The sequence below is a fragment of the Microtus pennsylvanicus genome, chromosome 7, assembly GCF_037038515.1.
Source record: "Microtus pennsylvanicus isolate mMicPen1 chromosome 7, mMicPen1.hap1, whole genome shotgun sequence".
NCBI classification, from domain to species: Eukaryota; Metazoa; Chordata; class Mammalia; order Rodentia; family Cricetidae; genus Microtus; species Microtus pennsylvanicus.
Genome location: NC_134585.1, coordinates 1056476 through 1074277, shown reverse-complemented (window position 1 = coordinate 1074277; position 17802 = coordinate 1056476). Strand labels below are relative to the sequence as shown.

Genomic DNA, 17802 nt, shown 5'->3' with positions numbered 1-17802 from the left:
TGCTGGGATTCTGTATAAGAACATGGAAAAAGGAATTTCTTTATGCTTTTTGCCTGTGTGCTTTTGCCCCGCTAGCGAGTCCATTCCTTCAAGGCATTAGAGCCTATGCTGGGAATCCAGCACATACGGAAGACCAGCTGAGAAATCTGGCTTCAAAGACTGAGCAAGTGCTGGATGTTTGGACTTTGTGTTTATCACCAACCCTTGTTGATTAGCTGGACCACAGCATGTAATGACTTATAAATCCCCTTTCTATAGACAGACAGACAGACAGACAGATAGATAGATAGACAGACACATAGAAACATAGGTTCAGTCTCTAAGTTCTGCTACTCTAGAGAACCCTGACTATTCCAGTGACCCAAGAAAGGCTGAGGAAACACTGGGATGGGATGTGAAGGAAGAGAACCATCTACCGTCCTGGAGGGCTGTCTCAGTGAGGACCTCCCCTCCATCCTCTCCCTCCTGGGTACTAAGCATCCATTTCCACCACTGACAGGTGCTGAGTCTGCCCTGTGTCCTCTCCTGTGTTTACAGTAAAGTGTCTGCAGGCAGCGCCCCCTGCTGGGTGAGCACCATGTGGAACACTGAACTCCTAATCCTCAGAGTCTCAGACCAACACTAGAGACTCTATGAAGACCAAGCTCTCCACAGTTAAAATCCCCAAACTCACAGTCCCCTCCCTAAGTTAAAATACCAAATGTTCAAATCTGCAAAATTAAAATCCCAATGAGCACAGTCCCCAGGGTGGGGAGGGTGTCACCATAAGAAGGCAGTTCAGAAAAGCCTTGGCCACACAGTGTGTGCATCTAGCACAGGCGACCATAGTCATTTTGGAGGGGTAACAACCCCCATACTGTTCAGGGAGCTCTTTCTTTGGAGAAATCGTATTTCCCTTCATTTGTTTTTCTTTATTTAAAAAAAAATATTTTTATTGTATGTGTATGGTGTTTTGCCTGCATGTATGTCCCTGCACCTTGTGGATGCAGTGCCCCCGGCAACCAGAAGAGGGAACCCTATACCAACCTCTCAATCCCGAGAGACTACAGTTGCAGGTGTGTGAGCTGGTCCTAACCCAGGTTCTCTGGGAGAGCAGTGAGCACTCTTTACCCTGAGCAATCTCTCCAGCTCCAGGACTGTCCTTGAAAGTGACACCGTCTTCATTTTAACGCTGAGTTTTCTGTGGATCTTTTCTCTGCAACCCAGGTCCTCACCCAGGGCCTGAGCCACCAAACCCCCTGCAGGGAAGGTTTTAACTGGCGAAGCTCAGGGTCCTCAGGTCACAGCCTCCAAGCCATGGAGGCTCTGATCAAAGAGAAGGCGCTTCCCCGTCTGTGCCCAATGCACTCTACAGGAAGGTCTGCTGTCCTCCAGCACCAATGCAGCTTTGTTAACAAACATGAAGGGAACTTTCCAGATGGCCTGGTCCTCCTGGAGGGTCCCCTGCTTAACTTGGTGTGTTGCCAAGATCCAGCCTATTTTTAATTTTTATTTTTTTTAAAAGAGGTTTGTTTATTTCTTTATTTATTTGTTATGTATACAATATTCTGTCTGTGTATATGTCTGCAGGCCAGAAGAGGGCACCAGACCTCATTACAGATGGTTGTAAGCCACCATGTGGTTGCCGGGAATTGAACTCAGGATCTTTGGAAGAGCAAGCAATGCTCTTAGCCATTTGAGCCATCTCTCCAGCCCCCAGCCTATTTTTTAATTTGTAGTCTCTGATTTCATCTTCATCCCAAAGTTTTAGTACAAGTCTTTGTTGTTTGAGATTTCCCCCATTCATCGGGAATGTGGCTTGGTGAATAGAGCGCCCACCTTGTATACCCCAGGCCCTGGGTTTGATTCTTCAACACCTCCAAAATTAGGGTGGGGGCACACAGGCTGGGCAGGTGAGATGGCTCAGTAGGTAGAGGTGCTTGCCACCAAGTCCGACCACCTGAGTTCAGTCCCCAGACCCATAGTGGAAGGAGAGAACTGGTTCCCCAAAGTTCTCTTCTGATGCACACACATAGACACACACACACACACACTATGGCTGGGTGTGCCCTTATTCTCACACCATACATGAACAGTATTAATGCATAAAATAATTTGCTGGGTGTTGGTAGCACGCGCCTTTAATCCCATCACTCAGGGGGCAGAGACAGGTGGATCTCTGTGAGTTTGAGACCAGCCAGGGCTACAGAGTGAGTTCCAGGACAGGCTCCAAAGCTACAGAGAAACCCTGTCTTGAAAAACTAAAATAATAATAATAATAAAAGAAGAAGAATTTAACATTTTTCATGATTATGTTTGACTTCCAATCCTTTGGACAATTTCTCATCACAGTGTAGGTTTTGAACACAGGAAAATTCCCCCACTGGAAGTTCCAAGGCAAACGAGACACAAGATATGGATTTGTGTTTCTGTGTTCTTCAACATAAAATCATGCTTTCTTTTTGATTTTGTTACATTGATTTACTAATTTCATGAGGGGCGTCCATGTCCTGATGCCCATGTGAGGCTTAGAGGACGACTTCTGGGCCTCAGTTCTCTCTGTCACCGTGTGGTTTCCATGGATGGAACCCGGGTCGTCAAGCTTGGTGGCAGGGTCCTCGAGCTGTCTATCTCGATGGTCTCCTTGGACATCAGTGTGTTTGGACTTTTCCTTTTGAAGGTTCCTTCATTTCTGGAGTTGGCACACAGGCACACAGATGAGCCCCCCACCCTGACTTAGAAAAGGTGTTTACTGGTCTGATATGTAGTAGCGTTGCCTTGGGTGTCTGCGGAACCGTGTCTTCCTGTCCACCTTTAGTAGAGCCAGCTAGTGTTGTCTGGAATGTTGTCAGCCATACTTTGGGGTGACTTCTGTCATGGTTCAGCCATGACGGCTTTGTATATTGCAGGGTAGGGTGTGTGGATTAGAAATGTCAGGTAGGAGGCACAGAGATGTGAAAGAAACACAGAGACACAGGAGGGAACCGGGAGGACAACCCAGTGTGTGCTGGACACTGAATCTGCCTGTGTTTACTTTCCACACACTTTAACCCCAGTAGGAGGGGGGGGGGAGAAGACAAAAGTCTGCTTTAATGTGACACAGAGGACAACAGGAACAGTTTCTTGTTTCAATACTTGAGACGTTGAGCCATTATTTCCTGAGTAAAGCATTTGATGTTTTGGGCAGGATATGCAGAGAATTCACTCTAGACCAAGTATCCTGTGGGCAGCCACTCCCTATGTCAATCTCCCTATTTTAAAATGAAGGAGCAGGAATAGGCTCGAATTCTCTGACCTTTGGCCAGAGAGGAGCACATCCATATTTATATGGCTACAATATTTTATAATAAAGTAATGGGGAATAACCAGACATCAGATTGTCTTTTTTAATTGGTCTAGGATAGCCTTAACAGTTTTTAGTTACAATCAAAATTGAAATTTGTCTTTTTTAACATATCAATTATAAGGATTAATGGGCAATGTTTTTTAGACAAGCTCTATCTAACCTTTTTCTAATGAGTGACATTTTTATAGTGAACTAAGGCAGTTCAAACATTAACAGGTCAATACCATAATTTTAGTATGGATATTAACAATATACACATAATTGTCAAATCCATTTCTGTTAAATCCGTTATAAACAAAAGACAAGAAAGGTCCCTGTGACGGGTGATCTAAGAGTCTTCCCCATTTGCTCCGCTGCTGTAGTTTCAGTGATGTCTGCTCTGCCCCGGTCTCTGAGCAGCAGAAACTTAGGCTGTTCCTCCCCGTCTCTGACGCGGGCTCAGTCCCTCTGTTTCATGAGTCTCTTCTCCCCAGGGAGGAAACTGAGGCCCCAGGTCTCAGGTCTTTATTTCAACAGGAGACTGAACGCCATACTGACAAAAATGAGTTCTGTTCTCACAATACAGTGTGGATGAACTGTCAAACATTCAGTCGGTGTTCCTGGACTGGCTCTGAAGTAAACAGGACTCACTCAGGTCTGGAGGTTTGTGCAGTGGGTCCACCCAGAAGCCAGGAATCACCAACCATCACCACACCTTCCTTCACTCTCAGACTGCAGCATGATGCAGGAGTGGTTCTGTACTGTCACATAGTACAGGTGGGCGCAACACAGCAGCAGGAGCTTGAGGCAGGGACTCTACCCCTTCCCATACCTCAGAGGAACAGGAAGCTGACCAGCCGCCATATTTAATAGGGTCCATCACAGGAACAGGTGAAATCCAGCCTGTTCCTGCCCCAGTGTCCTTTAACAGCAAACTCGGGAGCTGGACTCTGCCGGCTCTCCACACACTGTCTCCCCAACACTGTCTCTGCACGTCTGTCCCCACCACAGCCTGGCCTTGTCCCTCCCACATCTGCCCTCCTGCCCTCTGAGTAGCTCAGCCCTCACAGCCATCTCTGGCCTGGGGCCTTCTCCCCTGTCTGTGCTCCCTGGGGCAGCTCCTACTCTGCAGCTTCTGAAGTGAGAGATGTTGGAGTCCTTTCCTTGTCCTGATGCCTCCTCCTCCTGGTGCAGGATATTTGGTCACTGTGAACCCCGAGTTATTTACTGGAAAACCTGTTTCTAGTTGTGGTGTGACTCAGCCCTAGCACACACCTTTCTCCAGGAGCTTTCTGCTTAAATATAGTACTTTATTTTTGACACAGGGTTTCTCTGTGTAGTTTTTAAGACTGTCCTGGAACTCTCTCTATAGACCAGGCTGACCTCAAGCTCACAGATATCTGCCTGACTCTGCCTCCCAAGTGTTGGGATTAAAGACATGAGCCACCAGTGCCCAGCTTTTTTGTTATTGTTGTTGTTGTTGTTTGTTTGTTTTTGTTTTTCTGGTTTTTCAAGACAAGGTTTCTCTGTGTATCTTTGGAGCCCATCCTGGCACTCACTCTGTAGACCAGGCTGACATTGAACTCACAGAGATCAGCCTGTCTCTGCCTTCCGAGTGCTGGAACTAACGGTGTGCATCTTCAGCGCCCTCTACTGCTGGGACTAAAGGAGTGCACCTCTACTGCTGCACAATAATATAATTCTTTCCTGATTATTGTCCTTATTGTGCAGTTTTTACTACGTTATAGTTAAAACTTTTCCTTTTTATTTAGACAAAGGAGGAAATGTCAAGGGATATGTGATTGTACTGTGAAACTCTAAGACTCTTGGTAAAGTTACCCTTGAGTCAGGGGGCGGAGTCAACAACCAGCTGTCTGGAGTTAGCCATAGAGGTTTTGGAGGACCCAGGATACAATATGATAGAGAGGCACAGAAAAGTGTAGGGTGGGGCCTAGAAGGATTCATGGGTCTTTTTGAGGTGGAAGCAAGGAGAGAGAGGGTCAGCTGTTTTTTTCTCCTCTGCTTTCTTGATCTATCAGGTTTTTACCCCATTATCTGACTCCTCAGTTTCATTAATGATAGAACAATTTATATAAACATCCACATGGCTGTGTCCCCTGCTTGAGGAGTGGATTTCCTCCACCCAGATAAGAGACAGTAACAGCAGACCAAGGAAAACATCCATCCACAGTCAGCTGGGTGAGCCCTGAGCTCACTGGTCCCTCACAGGAGCCTGGGTGAGTCGGGGATCACCACTGACAGCCACTCCAGTGCGCATGTCCGCTCACACAGCTGCACCACTGACAGCCACTCCAGTGCGCATGTCCGCTCACACAGCTGCACCACTGCAGTCCCCTGCACAGCTCCCAGCAGCTCCACTCCACATCTCCTCTCCCTCAGGAACTGCAGCTGGTTTAACCCTGAGAGGGAAGCGCTACATTGTGTCAGCTCCGTGAACCTGTAGCTTCTTGTTTCCTGAGCCTCATCAGCTCCTCCTGGCTCCAGCAGGGATGTTTCAGTCCAGAGAAAAATTCACAGTCACCTCCCTCTTCTACAGAAGCTCCCTTTGTAAACACAACCTCAGGCCAAGTGCTGGCGTGTCACGTGCAGCCCCAGGTCCCCTAACACTGAGGTCACAGTCACCTGACCTTTTCCCTCAGCAAAGCCCTCCCTCCCTCTCCCTGCCTGCCCTTCACTCTGCGACCCATGATCCTCCTTATGTTTATTTATTCAGTAAACATTTATTGGCTATGAATGCTCGCTGGGGCCCAGGCACTGGAATCCATCATCCCTCACAAGACAAAGATGGCAGCATCATGACAGAGATCATCACCTTCTTGGTCTTCAGACATCTCTGCTAAGGCTCCTGGAGCTCTTGACTCAAAGTCACAAAGCTAGAAGAGAAAACTGCGGGGGATGGAACCTCAAGCAGGAAATGGAGGAATTTACATTTCTGGCGTTCTCACGATCTATTTCTTGAAAGATTTATTAATTAATGTCTATGTGTGTTCTTCTTGCTTGTTTGTATTTGTACCATATGCCTGTCTGGTTCCCACAGGGACATTGGATGCCCTGGAACAGGAGTTAAGGACAGTTATGAGCCATTAGGTGGATGCTGGGATCTGAACCTGGGTCCTCTGCAAGAGCAGCAAGTGCTCTCAAGCCCTGAGCCATCTCTTCAGTCCGTGGATCATGTTTTTTTTTTTTTTTTCAAGACAGGGTTTCTCTGTAGCTTTGGTGCCTGTCCTGGAACTAGCTCTTGTAGACCAGGCTGGCCCCGAACTCCCAGAGATCTGCCTGCCTCTGCCTCCCGAGTGCTGGGATTAAAGGTGTGAGCCACCACCGCCTGGAGGATCATGTTTTTTTAATAAACATAAATCCTAAGTAGACTCAGCCTGTAAATCCTTGAGTCTCCACTGGAGGCAGCGCCAGGATTCCCAGAGGCAGAGAAGGAGAGGGAGAGGGGACCTTGGGCAGAACACAGGGCAGATCTGAGATGAGACCCTGTGGATCCCTCCTCTCTGCCCATCCTACAACCTGGGTTAGATTCTGATAAATGGGAAAGAAGGAGAGTGTAGTAATATGGGGTGGCGGCAGGGCTGCGTCCCCAAATCCCCAGCCGCCTGGCTCGGCTAGCTTATGCCCTGAAATAATTACACGGACACTGTATTCTTTTAAACACTGCTCTGGCCCATTTCTAATCATCTGTGTAGCGCCCCTAGGTGCGCTTACCGGGAAGATTCTAGCCTATGTCCATCCTGGGTCGGAGCTGGGGCATGGTGTGCGTCTTCTCTGCAGCAGGTAGCATGGCGTCTCTCCTGCGTCTGCTCCGGAGAGCAGAGCTGTGGAGTCTGACCTCACTTCCTCTTCCTCCCGGCATTCTGTTCTGTCTACTCCACCCATCTAAGGGTGGGTCTATCCAATGGGCCTAGCAGTTTCTTTATTGCTTAACCAAGGAAATCAACAGATTGATATATGACACTCCCACATCACTTCCCCTTTTTCTGTTTAAACAAAAAAAGGAAGGCTTTAACCTTAACATAGCAAAATTACATATAACAAAACAGTTATCAAGTAAAAGTTACATCAGAAACATTTATACATATAACAAAATTGACCGTAAATCTCTATCAATAAAGCAAAATCTATACTAATGCAAATTATTCATATCTATATCATATCCCCCTTTAAATGTAAAAGAACATTTATAAACCATATTTGGGAACATGGGCGCAGTTTTTTCTCTCCAAACTGCTTCCTGCTGAATGGGGGCGTCGTTAATTAGGTCTTTCATGGTATAACCTGTGTGCTAGTTTCATCTCAGTTGGCAGTTGAGCAAAGCAATTTTCTGAAGATGTTCACAGCAACCCTTCAGGAGGACGTGGTCCATCATACCAAATCGGGATAAATGCAATCCACAAGGTCTGATCCTCTGTGAAAACAAAAGCAGAATCTCTTTTCCAAAGTATCATATCCTTAGATCCAAATTCTGAAATCATACCCTCATGATATCCGTTCTGGTTCCACTTGGCAGCCCATATAATGAAATGTCTCTCTGTACTTAGCTCCTTCACAGTCAAAAATTTTAAAGAAAACACAATGTTCATAATCCAGACTCTCTGTGAATTTTTCATTTTTACACGGCTTATTTTTATTTATATCTATAACTATCTGTACTCTGTCTCTTTAAAGACTTTACTTTTACTTTTTTCTTTTTAAACCATTAACTTTATTCTCTATATTCTTTTTCTTCTCTCTCCCAAGCCAACGTACATTCATCCAACAGTGTGATTCATTTAGTGGTCTGAATCTGTCCTATTGTGAATCTGCAATTTTTTACTATCCAGGAGCACTTTTGATTTGCGCCTTCAAATCACTAGGCGCTTAAGAATCTAAGCTGTGACATTCCTAGGTTAACTTTTTGCTTTTTGAGCGTATATCTTTGACCTGAAATAACCCTGTAGACCAGGCTGTCTTTGAACTCTCAGAGATCCACCTGTCTCTGCCTCCCAGGCATTGGGATTAAAGGTGTTTGCTACTACTTGAACTCACAGACGTCTGTTTGTCTCTGCCTTTTAGGCACTGGGATTAAAGGCGTGTGCTACCACACCTTGAAGTCACAGAGGTCTATCTCTCTCTGCCTCCCAAGTGTTGGGATTAAAGGTGTGTACACACAACAACTCTCTTCCTTTTTTTTGTTTTTTGCTTTAAGAACTTCAACTTTCAGCTTGCATATATTTTTAACACACTTTAAACCATTCAGAAATTTTCTCTGTCTTTGAATCTCTCTTTACTGTATATCTCTCTTTTTCTGACCACGTGAGTCTTTAATTTGCCAAGCAATCTCAGTAGGACTAAAGCCGTGGCTTTGCCAGCTAGATCCAGTCCATTCCTTAGCTTTCCAGCCTCATGGCAGATATACAGGCTGCAGCCATATTTATAGCCACAACTGGCATTTCAAGGTACCTGCCAGCCAGAGAGCTACAACAGACAACACTCAAGTCCTCTCTCAGTAGCCGGCCCTCCTGCCTCAAACAGTCAGAGTTTGCCCTGGCAGGATGGCCCAGAAAGCCGGCATTTTTAAACAACACAGGTTTGTTCCTGCTGCTGAGTCAGGAAAATTTCAAAATGGAGGACATACCATTTTGTACTAGCTCTGGGGCCACCAGGTAGGAGCGGCACTCAGCACTTTAATTCTGAGACTGAGCACGCAGCACAGAAATTCTTTTCGTCCAAGTTACATTCAAATCTGACACACAGAGCACTGCGCAGTCTGAAAACACGTCCCTGTATGGCGGCAGGAATCCGCCATGCTCTTCCGCCTGCCTAAACCTGATTCTGCCTTCTGCCCAGGAGCAGGCGGGGAGCTCTGAGTCATCGTCATGGTCTCAGAGCACTCTCCTTCCGATCCCAAGCGGGAACACAAACCTAAAGCCAGAGTTTGCACTGGCGGCAAAGCCCCAGGAAGCCACACTTTAAAATAACGCAGCTTTTTTTTTCTGCTCCGGCTGAAAACCGAAAAGCATGTGTTCAGCTTTTAGTCAACACCGTTTAAGTGTTTCGTGGCAGGACCTCTTAATGAGCTGCTGGGTTTTGCAGCTAAAGCTGAGTCAGGAAGCCTCTCTTAGATGAGGCGCTTGCTTGCCTCTAGCAAGCAGAGTAGACCCGAGAAATTGCCATAAGAAACATGCTTTGCTCTATTCTTTTCCAAGCTTTCTCAGGCTTTCTGTGGACTCAGTTAGCCACACATCTGGGCGTCATTTGTAGTAATATGGGGCAGCGGCAGGGCTGCGTCCCCAAATCCCCAGCCGCCTGGCTCGGCTAGCTTATGCCCTGAAATAATTACACGGACACTGTATTCTTTTAAACACTGCTCTGGCCCATTTCTAATCATCTGTGTAGCGCCCCTAGGTGCGCTTACCGGGAAGATTCTAGCCTATGTCCATCCTGGGTCGGAGCTGGGGCATGGTGTGCGTCTTCTCTGCAGCAGGTAGCATGGCGTCTCTCCTGCGTCTGCTCCGGAGAGCAGAGCTGTGGAGTCTGACCTCACTTCCTCTTCCTCCCGGCATTCTGTTCTGTCTACTCCACCCATCTAAGGGTGGGTCTATCCAATGGGCCTAGCAGTTTCTTTATTGCTTAACCAAGGAAATCAACAGATTGATATATGACACTCCCACATCAGGAGAGAACCTCCAGGGAGGGGTCTGGAAGAAGGCAGGAGCTCAGGAGACTGAAGCTCACATCAGACCACAGTCTCCTGAGTGCAGGGGCCTAGTTGGGCTTTGAGGGGACAAGGATGGAAAACACCTCCTACTGCTGTCTCTCAGGGACCCCACCACTCACAGGAACAAGAACAGGCCTTGTCCTCCATACTAAATAAAAAGGCAAGAAATCAACACAGAAGACAGGAAAGATCACAGCCAGGACAGCAGCCCTGACTGTCATAGCAGCCCTGATGGCTCATAATCCCGGGGACAGGACAAGGCTCTGGCCACGACAGTGTCCCTGTGATCACAGACTCTCATCTCAGCATATGGTTCTAAGTGAAGAAGAGAACAGAACCAGGAGGTGACAGAGCTGACAAGTGATCTTGTCAAAGCCAATAAAGGACTGAGCTCCACCTGGGCACAGCCCTGTTCTCACTCAACTCCCACAACCTCATCCTGTCCCACCAGATGCACACAGCATAAGGAACACAGATTCTGGGAGGTTCTCCATGATGCCATTTATTTCCTCCACAAACTCTACAATTTAATTCTTTATTTTACCTGCCAATCAACCTTTGAGATCAAGTGTTGTGAGGAGCAGTTGGCCGCTTCCTGCCACCTGGCTAGCTTTATCCGAAATAATTACACAGAAACTGTATTCTTTTAAGCACTGCCTGGCCCATTAGTTCTAGCCTCTTATTGGCTAGCTCTTACATATCGATCTAACCCATTTCTAATATTCTGTGTAACACCACGAGCTGGCTTACCAGGGAAGATCTTAACCTACATCTGTGTCTGGTGGAAAATTCATGGCGACTCCTGACTCGGCTTCTTTCTCCCAGCATTCTGTTTTGTTTACTCCGCCTACCTAATTTTCTGTCCTATTAAAAAAGGGCTAAGGCAATTTCTTTATTAATTAACCAATGAAAGCAACAGATTAGAAAGAAATCACTCCCACATCATTTCCCCTTTTTCTGTTTAAACAAAACAGAAGGCTTCCATTTTAACATAGTAAAATTACATATAACAAAACAGTTATCAAGCAAGAATTACAGTTACAATATTTATATCTATTTTATCTCTTATCATAACTAAGGAAAACTATAACTATCTATTCATTCTTCAACTCCATCAAAGACTCCAGAAGGATATAGTATTACCTAAGTAAACAAGAAATAAGAAAACTCTAGAAATGACAGAAACATCTCGCTGCCTGGACAGTCACTCAAAGTTCCTCTGTACTGTTGGGGCATCCATCTTCAGCCTACAAGCCCATAGTATCCAGCAGACATTTCCATGAAGCAGGAAATTCCAAAGACAGTTCAGTCACTTTCTGCTGTGTCCTGCAGAATGTCTCGTAGACTCTTTCATGAATCAGGAACCCCGAAAGACCATCTCACCTTTAGGCAAGTTCAGCAGTCCTCTCTCTGTGGGTTCTTTGTATCCAGTTTATGCAACAGTCCAGGCAAGAGCAGTTTCTTGCCCAAATGGCTATCAAACTCCATAAGGATCCTCTTCGATGCCCATCTTCCTCTTGAAGTAGATTGGTGCTGCCAGGAGCAGACGTGTCTCATTGTCATGAAAAGCCTTAAGTTATTAAAACATCTTAAATGCCATATTCTGTAACCTTTGAAAGATATGAAGAATGCCTATCTGAAATATATCTACGTATATCTAGAAAATCTAACTAACATGACTACAAGCTTGACTATTACTGATGATTATCTATCAACAACCTATATTTCCTCATTATACATTACATTTTTAAATGAACTACACAATCACAATACCTTAATTAATACCAGAAATACATATACATATAACAAAATTGACCTTAAAATCCATACCAATGCAAATTATTCATATCTATATCATATCCCCCTTTAAATGTAAAAGAACAGATATAAACAATATTTGGGAACATGGGTGCAGTTTTTTCTCTCCAAACTGCTTCCTGCTGAATGGGGGCGCTGTTATTCAGGTCTTTTATGGGATAATCTGTCTGCTAGGTTCATCTCACTTGGCACTTGAGCAAAGTAAGTTTTTGAGGGTGTTCACAGCAACCTTTCAAGAGGGCGTGGTCTATCATACCAAATTGGGATAGAAGAAATCCACAGGGTGTCATCCTCTGTGAAAACAAAAGAAGACCCTCTCCAAAGCATCATATCCTTAGATCCAAATTCTGAAGTCATAATACCCTTATGATATCCACTCTGGTTCCATTTGGCAGCCCATATAATGAAATGTCTCTCTGTAATTAGCTCCTTCACAGTCAAAAATTTTAAAGAAAACACAATAATCAAAGAATCCAGACTCTCTTTGAATTTTCCATTTTTACGTGGCTTATTTTTCTTTATTTCTCTTAATCTATAACTATCTTTACTCTGTCTCTTTAAAGAATTTACCCTTTTTTTAGGGCATTAACTTTATTCTCTCTATTTTTTTTCCTCTCTCATGCCTACGTACACTCATCCAACATTGTGATCCATTGAGGTCTTTTATGTCTAAATATGTCCTATTGTGAATCTGTAATTTTTTTACTATCTAGGAGCATTTTGTTTTGCACTTTTAAATCGTTAAGCACTTAAGAATCTAAGCTGTGACGTTCCTAGGTCAAAAACAGGTACTGCCTGCTTGCCCCACCCAGTCCAACATGGCAGAGCTGCTCATCCCTCTGAGCCTTGTACATTACATTGGTAGCATGGAGGAACTGCTTGCATTGCACAGTCTGAAAACACGTCTCTGTATGGCGGCAGGAATCCGCTATGCTCTTCCACCTGCCTAAGCCTGATTCTGCCTTCTGCCCAGGTGCAGGCAGGGAGCGCTGAGCCATCTGCACGGTCTCAGAGCACTCTCTTTCCGATCCCAAGTGGGAACAGAAATAAAAGCCATTGAAATGCTTTAAAGCCAGAGTTTGCAGTGGCGGCACAGACCCAGGAAGCCGAGCTTTAAAATGACACAGCTTTTTTTTTCTGCTGCTGTTGCCGAGTCAGGAAATCTCTCTACAGCACGCCACCAACAAACAGCAAAAATCTGTGTTAAACTCTGTTTTTTCTCTGTTTAAAAGTAAGCTCTCTCAGGTTTTACGTGGAGTTTGTTACCATGCTGGGCGCCACTCTGTTGTGCGGAGCAGCGGGCTACGTTCCCACCACCCGGCAGCTTTACCCGAAATAATTACACATAAACTGTATTCTTTTAAACACTGCCTGGCCCATTAGTTCTAGCCTCTTATTGGCTAGCTCTTGCATATCAATCTAACCCATTTCTAATATTCTGTGTAACACCACGAGCTGGCTTACCAGGGAAGATCTTAACCTACATCTGTGTCTGGTGGAAAAATCATGGCGACTCCTGACTTGGCTTCTTTCTCCCAGCATTCTGTTTTGTTTACTCCGCCTACCTAATTTTCTGTCCTATTAAAAAAGGGCTAAGGCAATTTCTTTATTAATTAACCAATGAAAGCAACAGATTAGAAAGAAATCACTCCCACATCAATCAAGGACACGAACAATCAAGTTTTCATTCAGATTCTTGCTGACAGAAGTATTCTCACCTTGCTTCCTCTGTCAACTCCAAACTCAGCCTTTCCTCTTCCGAGAATTCTGTTCTCGTTGCCACACTTCTATTTCCTGCCTGGTCGCCCTGCCTATACTTCCTTCCTGGCTACTGGCCAATCAGTGCATTATTAGAAACAACACAAGTGACAGGGTACAGACCATTGTCCTACAGCAGAGTCTTATTTCCAGTGGGAAGTCAGGGCTGCAGCTCAGGGCAGCATGGAGGAGACAGGATGGAGATTCCCCTCCTGTCTGCAGGAACAGGAAGGTTGGCTGTGGAAGGGAACAGGGCAGTGCAGGGACAGAGTCCAGGTGTGCATGGTGGGCTGGGCTCCCCAGTTCTTCACATTGAGCCCATAGGATCACAGGGAACATCAGACACTATTGCTGAGAGTGAACTGGGGGCTCTGGATGTCACAGGAGAGACCTGGACACATCGTCTGTCACTCCATCCACACCACGCAGCTGTCTTCACGCTACAGAACAAGAGTCATGAACAATCATGGTGAAGACAACATCCCAGCAACCCACCACTCACTCAAAGGTGATTCTGGGAGTCCCTGAAACCCAATCATGTCCACTCTGCCCCTCCCCAAGTCAGGTCCCAGAGTGTCACCTTTACAGTCTGGGAGAGATGCATCAGAGCTCTGGGAACTGTCCCTGCCTGGGGTAAAATTATATATTAATGGAAAGGTAAAAACAGGGACCCCAGAATATTTTGGTGGAGCTATTATGGATTTCCAGAACTCCCCCAAAAAATCCAGCATCAACCCAAAGGCTTTAGGGACAATCCTGCTCATTGGTCACACTTACCTGGAGCTGGAGCATAGTCCCCTCCTTTTCCACCTGTGAGAAGAAAAGCTGTGAGAGACCAGGGAAGTCGCTGACCCTAGGAAGTTTCCAGAACTAGCAGCAGACCCAGGGTAGAGACAGCAATGAGGGGTGTGGATGTGTTTCCCATTAATGAGGCAGAGATTCTTCTAAAAGGGGCTGAGATAGATCTCAGATCCTGCCCTTTCCTACCTGTGTTTCTCCTCCTCTTCCTCACAACAGTTACCACAGCTCCAATGACCACAGCTCCAAGGAGAACCAGACCAGCAATGACTGCCATGATGGGGACTGTGGACTGAGGAGGCTCTGGGAAAGGAAGGACAGGGAGGGAAGGTGAGGGTCATGACCCAGCTCTCAGCCCTGACCCTGCTCAGGGTCTGCAGAAGGCTCCAGCTTTCCCTGACCCCAGCTCTGCACCCACTCCCTCCTTACCCCATCTCAGGGTGAGGGGCTCAGGCAGCCCCTCATGGTACACATGGCATGTGTATTTGTGCTCCTCCCCAGAAGGCACCACCAGAGATGCCCACTTCTGGAAGGTTCCATCTCCAGAAGGTCTGGTCTCCACAAGCTCCATGTCCTGAGTCTGTTCCTCCTCCTCCCTCTGCCAGGTCAGGGTGATGTCAGCAGGATAGAAGCCCAGGGCCCAGCACCTCAGGGTGACATCACCTTTAGGTCCAGGATGATGGGTCACATGTACCTTTGGGGGGTCTGAGGGAAAGATTGTGAAGATGAGACATCTTGCTTTCTTCTGGGGACTCAACAGTGTTCATGTGGCCATTCTGGGAATGGACAGGGGAACTGGGGTGGGATTAGGGTGTCCTCATATTAGTAGACCCTAAATAGAGCTCAGGCCCCAGGGTTATGTGCTCTTCGGGATGCTCTAAGATGTGAGTGACAGTTTGGGGTAGGAGGCTTCAGGGCTCTGCAGATTGATGGAGGGGAAGGGATTCTGGTCCTGAGCTGAGTGAGGGCCAGGAGACTCAGAAAAGCTGGAGTCAGACTCCAGAGACACCGAGGGTGACCACAGAAGGAGGCCTGAGAGAAAAAGCTCCTGTGGTCAAGGGCCATCCTCAAGGCTGACCTGCTGTAAAAGGGTTAGTCTCCCAATGGGAAGAGCAACTTGGAGTCTCCCTGTCCTTATTCCTCAGCCTGGAATTCCACTGCTGGACAGTGTTCTTCCTCTGAAGATGCTCCAAGCCTTTCCCCCATACTACAGAGGAAAAGCAAGGATGGGTCTCCACGTACCTGAACGCAGCAGAGTGGCCTTCCCCAATTCCAGGTATCTAAGGAGCCAGCCTATGCAGGGGCCCTGCAGGTATGCTCTCTGGTGGTCGGCCTCGTTCACGTTCTCTGACTTGCGCTTAGAAATCTGAGAGGCTGAGTCAGTTGTGGTCCAGGATTTCAGGTCCTCGTTCAGGGAGATATAATCCCGGCCATCGTAGGCCTCCTGACAGTACCCGCGGATGAGATTCCCATCTGGACCCAGGTCACAGCCATACATCCACTGCAGAGTGTGAGGTTCTGGTGGGGACACAGTGGTTAGCTCCGCCTTGCGGCCACCCTGCCCCCTATCAGTTCGCCCTTAACCCGACCTTTCAGAAACAAAAGTGCAACTGAAACTTGAGCCAAACTCTGCGGGGTCCTTCCTGTTAGAGGGTCTGGGCAAGAGTTTGGCTGAAACTGTCGCTCAGCGGGTGAAGATGACCCAAACCTGTTCAGGGGAGATGTAGGGGTCGTGTCTGTGATCAGGGCCGCGGTCACTCACCGTCGTCACTCTGATTGTAGTAGCCACGCAGGGTTTGGAGATTCAATTTAAAGTTTTTCCCTGTGTTCCTGGCTTTCCATGTCTCCCTCTCCCAATACTCTGGCCCCTCCTGCGCCATCCACGGCACCCGCGGCTCCATCCTTGGAGTCTCCGCGTCGCTGTCGTAGCGCACGAACTGCGTGTCGTCCACGTAGCCGACGGCGATGAACCGGGGCTCCCCGAGGCCGGGCCGGGACACAGAGGTGTAGAAATACCGCAGCGAGTGCGAACCTGGGGGCGGCCCGCGGTGAGACCCCGACCCTGCTCCCCAGACCAGGGTCCCAGGTGAAGGCAGGAGAGACACGGGCTAGGGCAGTAAGATGACTTTACGGGGTACTGCCCCCACTTTGCTCCTTGCTTCTTCCCGTAGAGTCTCCCCACCCCTTACTCACTAGCCTGTGTCTGGGCCACGACTATGGCGCCTGCCAACAGCTTGAGCCAGTAAGAATACATGGGCATCAGTACACGGGCCTGTGAAGGGTGTAGAAGCGATTTCTGTAAACTGCTCTACTTGGAACCTCTGTGTCACTGATTGGTTTCTCTAGAAACTCGGTGTCCAATGAGAACTGAGAGTGCCTTATTTGTGTCCGGAGAGAGGAACCCGATCGGATCTGAAAGTGGAACTGTGTACGTGGAAAACAGTGCCGGGCATTGTTCTGACATCTTAATAAAGAAAATGCTGTCAAAAGTCACTGCATGACCTAGGACTGTAACTGGACCCAAGTCCTCTTTACTCTGGGGCAGCTGTGAATGTCCTGGATACTGTGGGCACCTGGCCCCGTACCCAGCCCGGACAACCCGATATCGCCCACCCACAGGAACAGTCCCAAACCTAAAGCAAAACTCAGACACCCACAGGATCAGGGAATTAGGCACCGCTCGGGGGGTCGTGAGGGGTCGTGATTCCCGACCCGGAAATCACTCACCAGCAGACTTGGGTTGTAGTGTTCGAACAGGTTTTGAAGGCAGGTTTGGAAATTCTGTCTGTGCTCCTGTGGGTCCCCAGTGCTCCAGCTCCTTCTGCTCGGTCCACCCTCCATACTCTGGGCTCAAATCGCTTGAACTTCCTGTTGTCCCGGTAGCCCACAGCAATGAACAGCGCTGGAGGAGGCAGGAAGGCAGGACACAGCTGTGGCAAAATAGGGAAGCAGAGCCTAGGAGCAGCACAGTGAGATCCAAACCTTCCTGTAGGGACCTGGAAACAAGTGAGAGCAAGACTGAAACCAGCAGCAGTTTATACTTCCCAATCCTAACCACATCCTTATGCTCTCAGAAACTGAAAGCCACTTCTGAGGACTTGGGACTTTGTCCTCACTCAATAAAGCTAGGTCTCTCTCTCTCTCTCTGTCTCTCTGTCTCTCTGTCTCTCTGTCTCTCTGTCTCTCTCTCTCTCTCTCTCTCTCTCTCTCTCTCTCTCTCTCCCTCTCTCTCTCTCATTGATTTTTATTGAGCTCTACATTTTTCTCTGCTTCCCTCCCTGCCTCTTCCCCCCCCCTTCAACTCTCTCCCAAGGTCCCCATGCTCCCAATTTACTCAGGAGATCTTGTCTTTTTCTACTTCCCATGTAGATTAGATCCATGTAAGTCTCTCTTAGGGTCC

The 17802-nt window shown here is 47.3% G+C and overlaps 1 protein-coding gene across 13 annotated transcripts in view; it reads right to left on the bottom strand.

Moving 5' to 3' along the window:
- LOC142854135 (H-2 class I histocompatibility antigen, L-D alpha chain-like) overlaps nt 1–17802 on the bottom strand; it is a 142791-nt gene that overhangs the window by 56520 nt on the left and 68469 nt on the right. For 2 of the 13 annotated variants that reach the window (XM_075979267.1, XM_075979266.1), the window contains exons 2-7: nt 16165–16434; nt 15645–15920; nt 14832–15107; nt 14592–14705; nt 14382–14414; nt 14185–14232 (exon numbers count right to left, since the gene is read on the bottom strand). The exons of 5 other annotated variants lie outside the window; for them this stretch is intronic. In XM_075979267.1, coding sequence (XP_075835382.1) covers nt 14185–14232; nt 14382–14414; nt 14592–14705; nt 14832–15107; nt 15645–15920; nt 16165–16434 — 1017 coding nt within the window. Of the gene's footprint in view, nt 1–10504; nt 14045–14184; nt 14233–14381; nt 14415–14591; nt 14706–14831; nt 15108–15644; nt 15921–16164; nt 16435–16595; nt 16690–17129; nt 17368–17802 lie in introns of those variants that run through there. 6 more of the 13 variants (XM_075979255.1, XM_075979256.1, XM_075979258.1 and 3 more) reach the window with 6 other exon arrangements.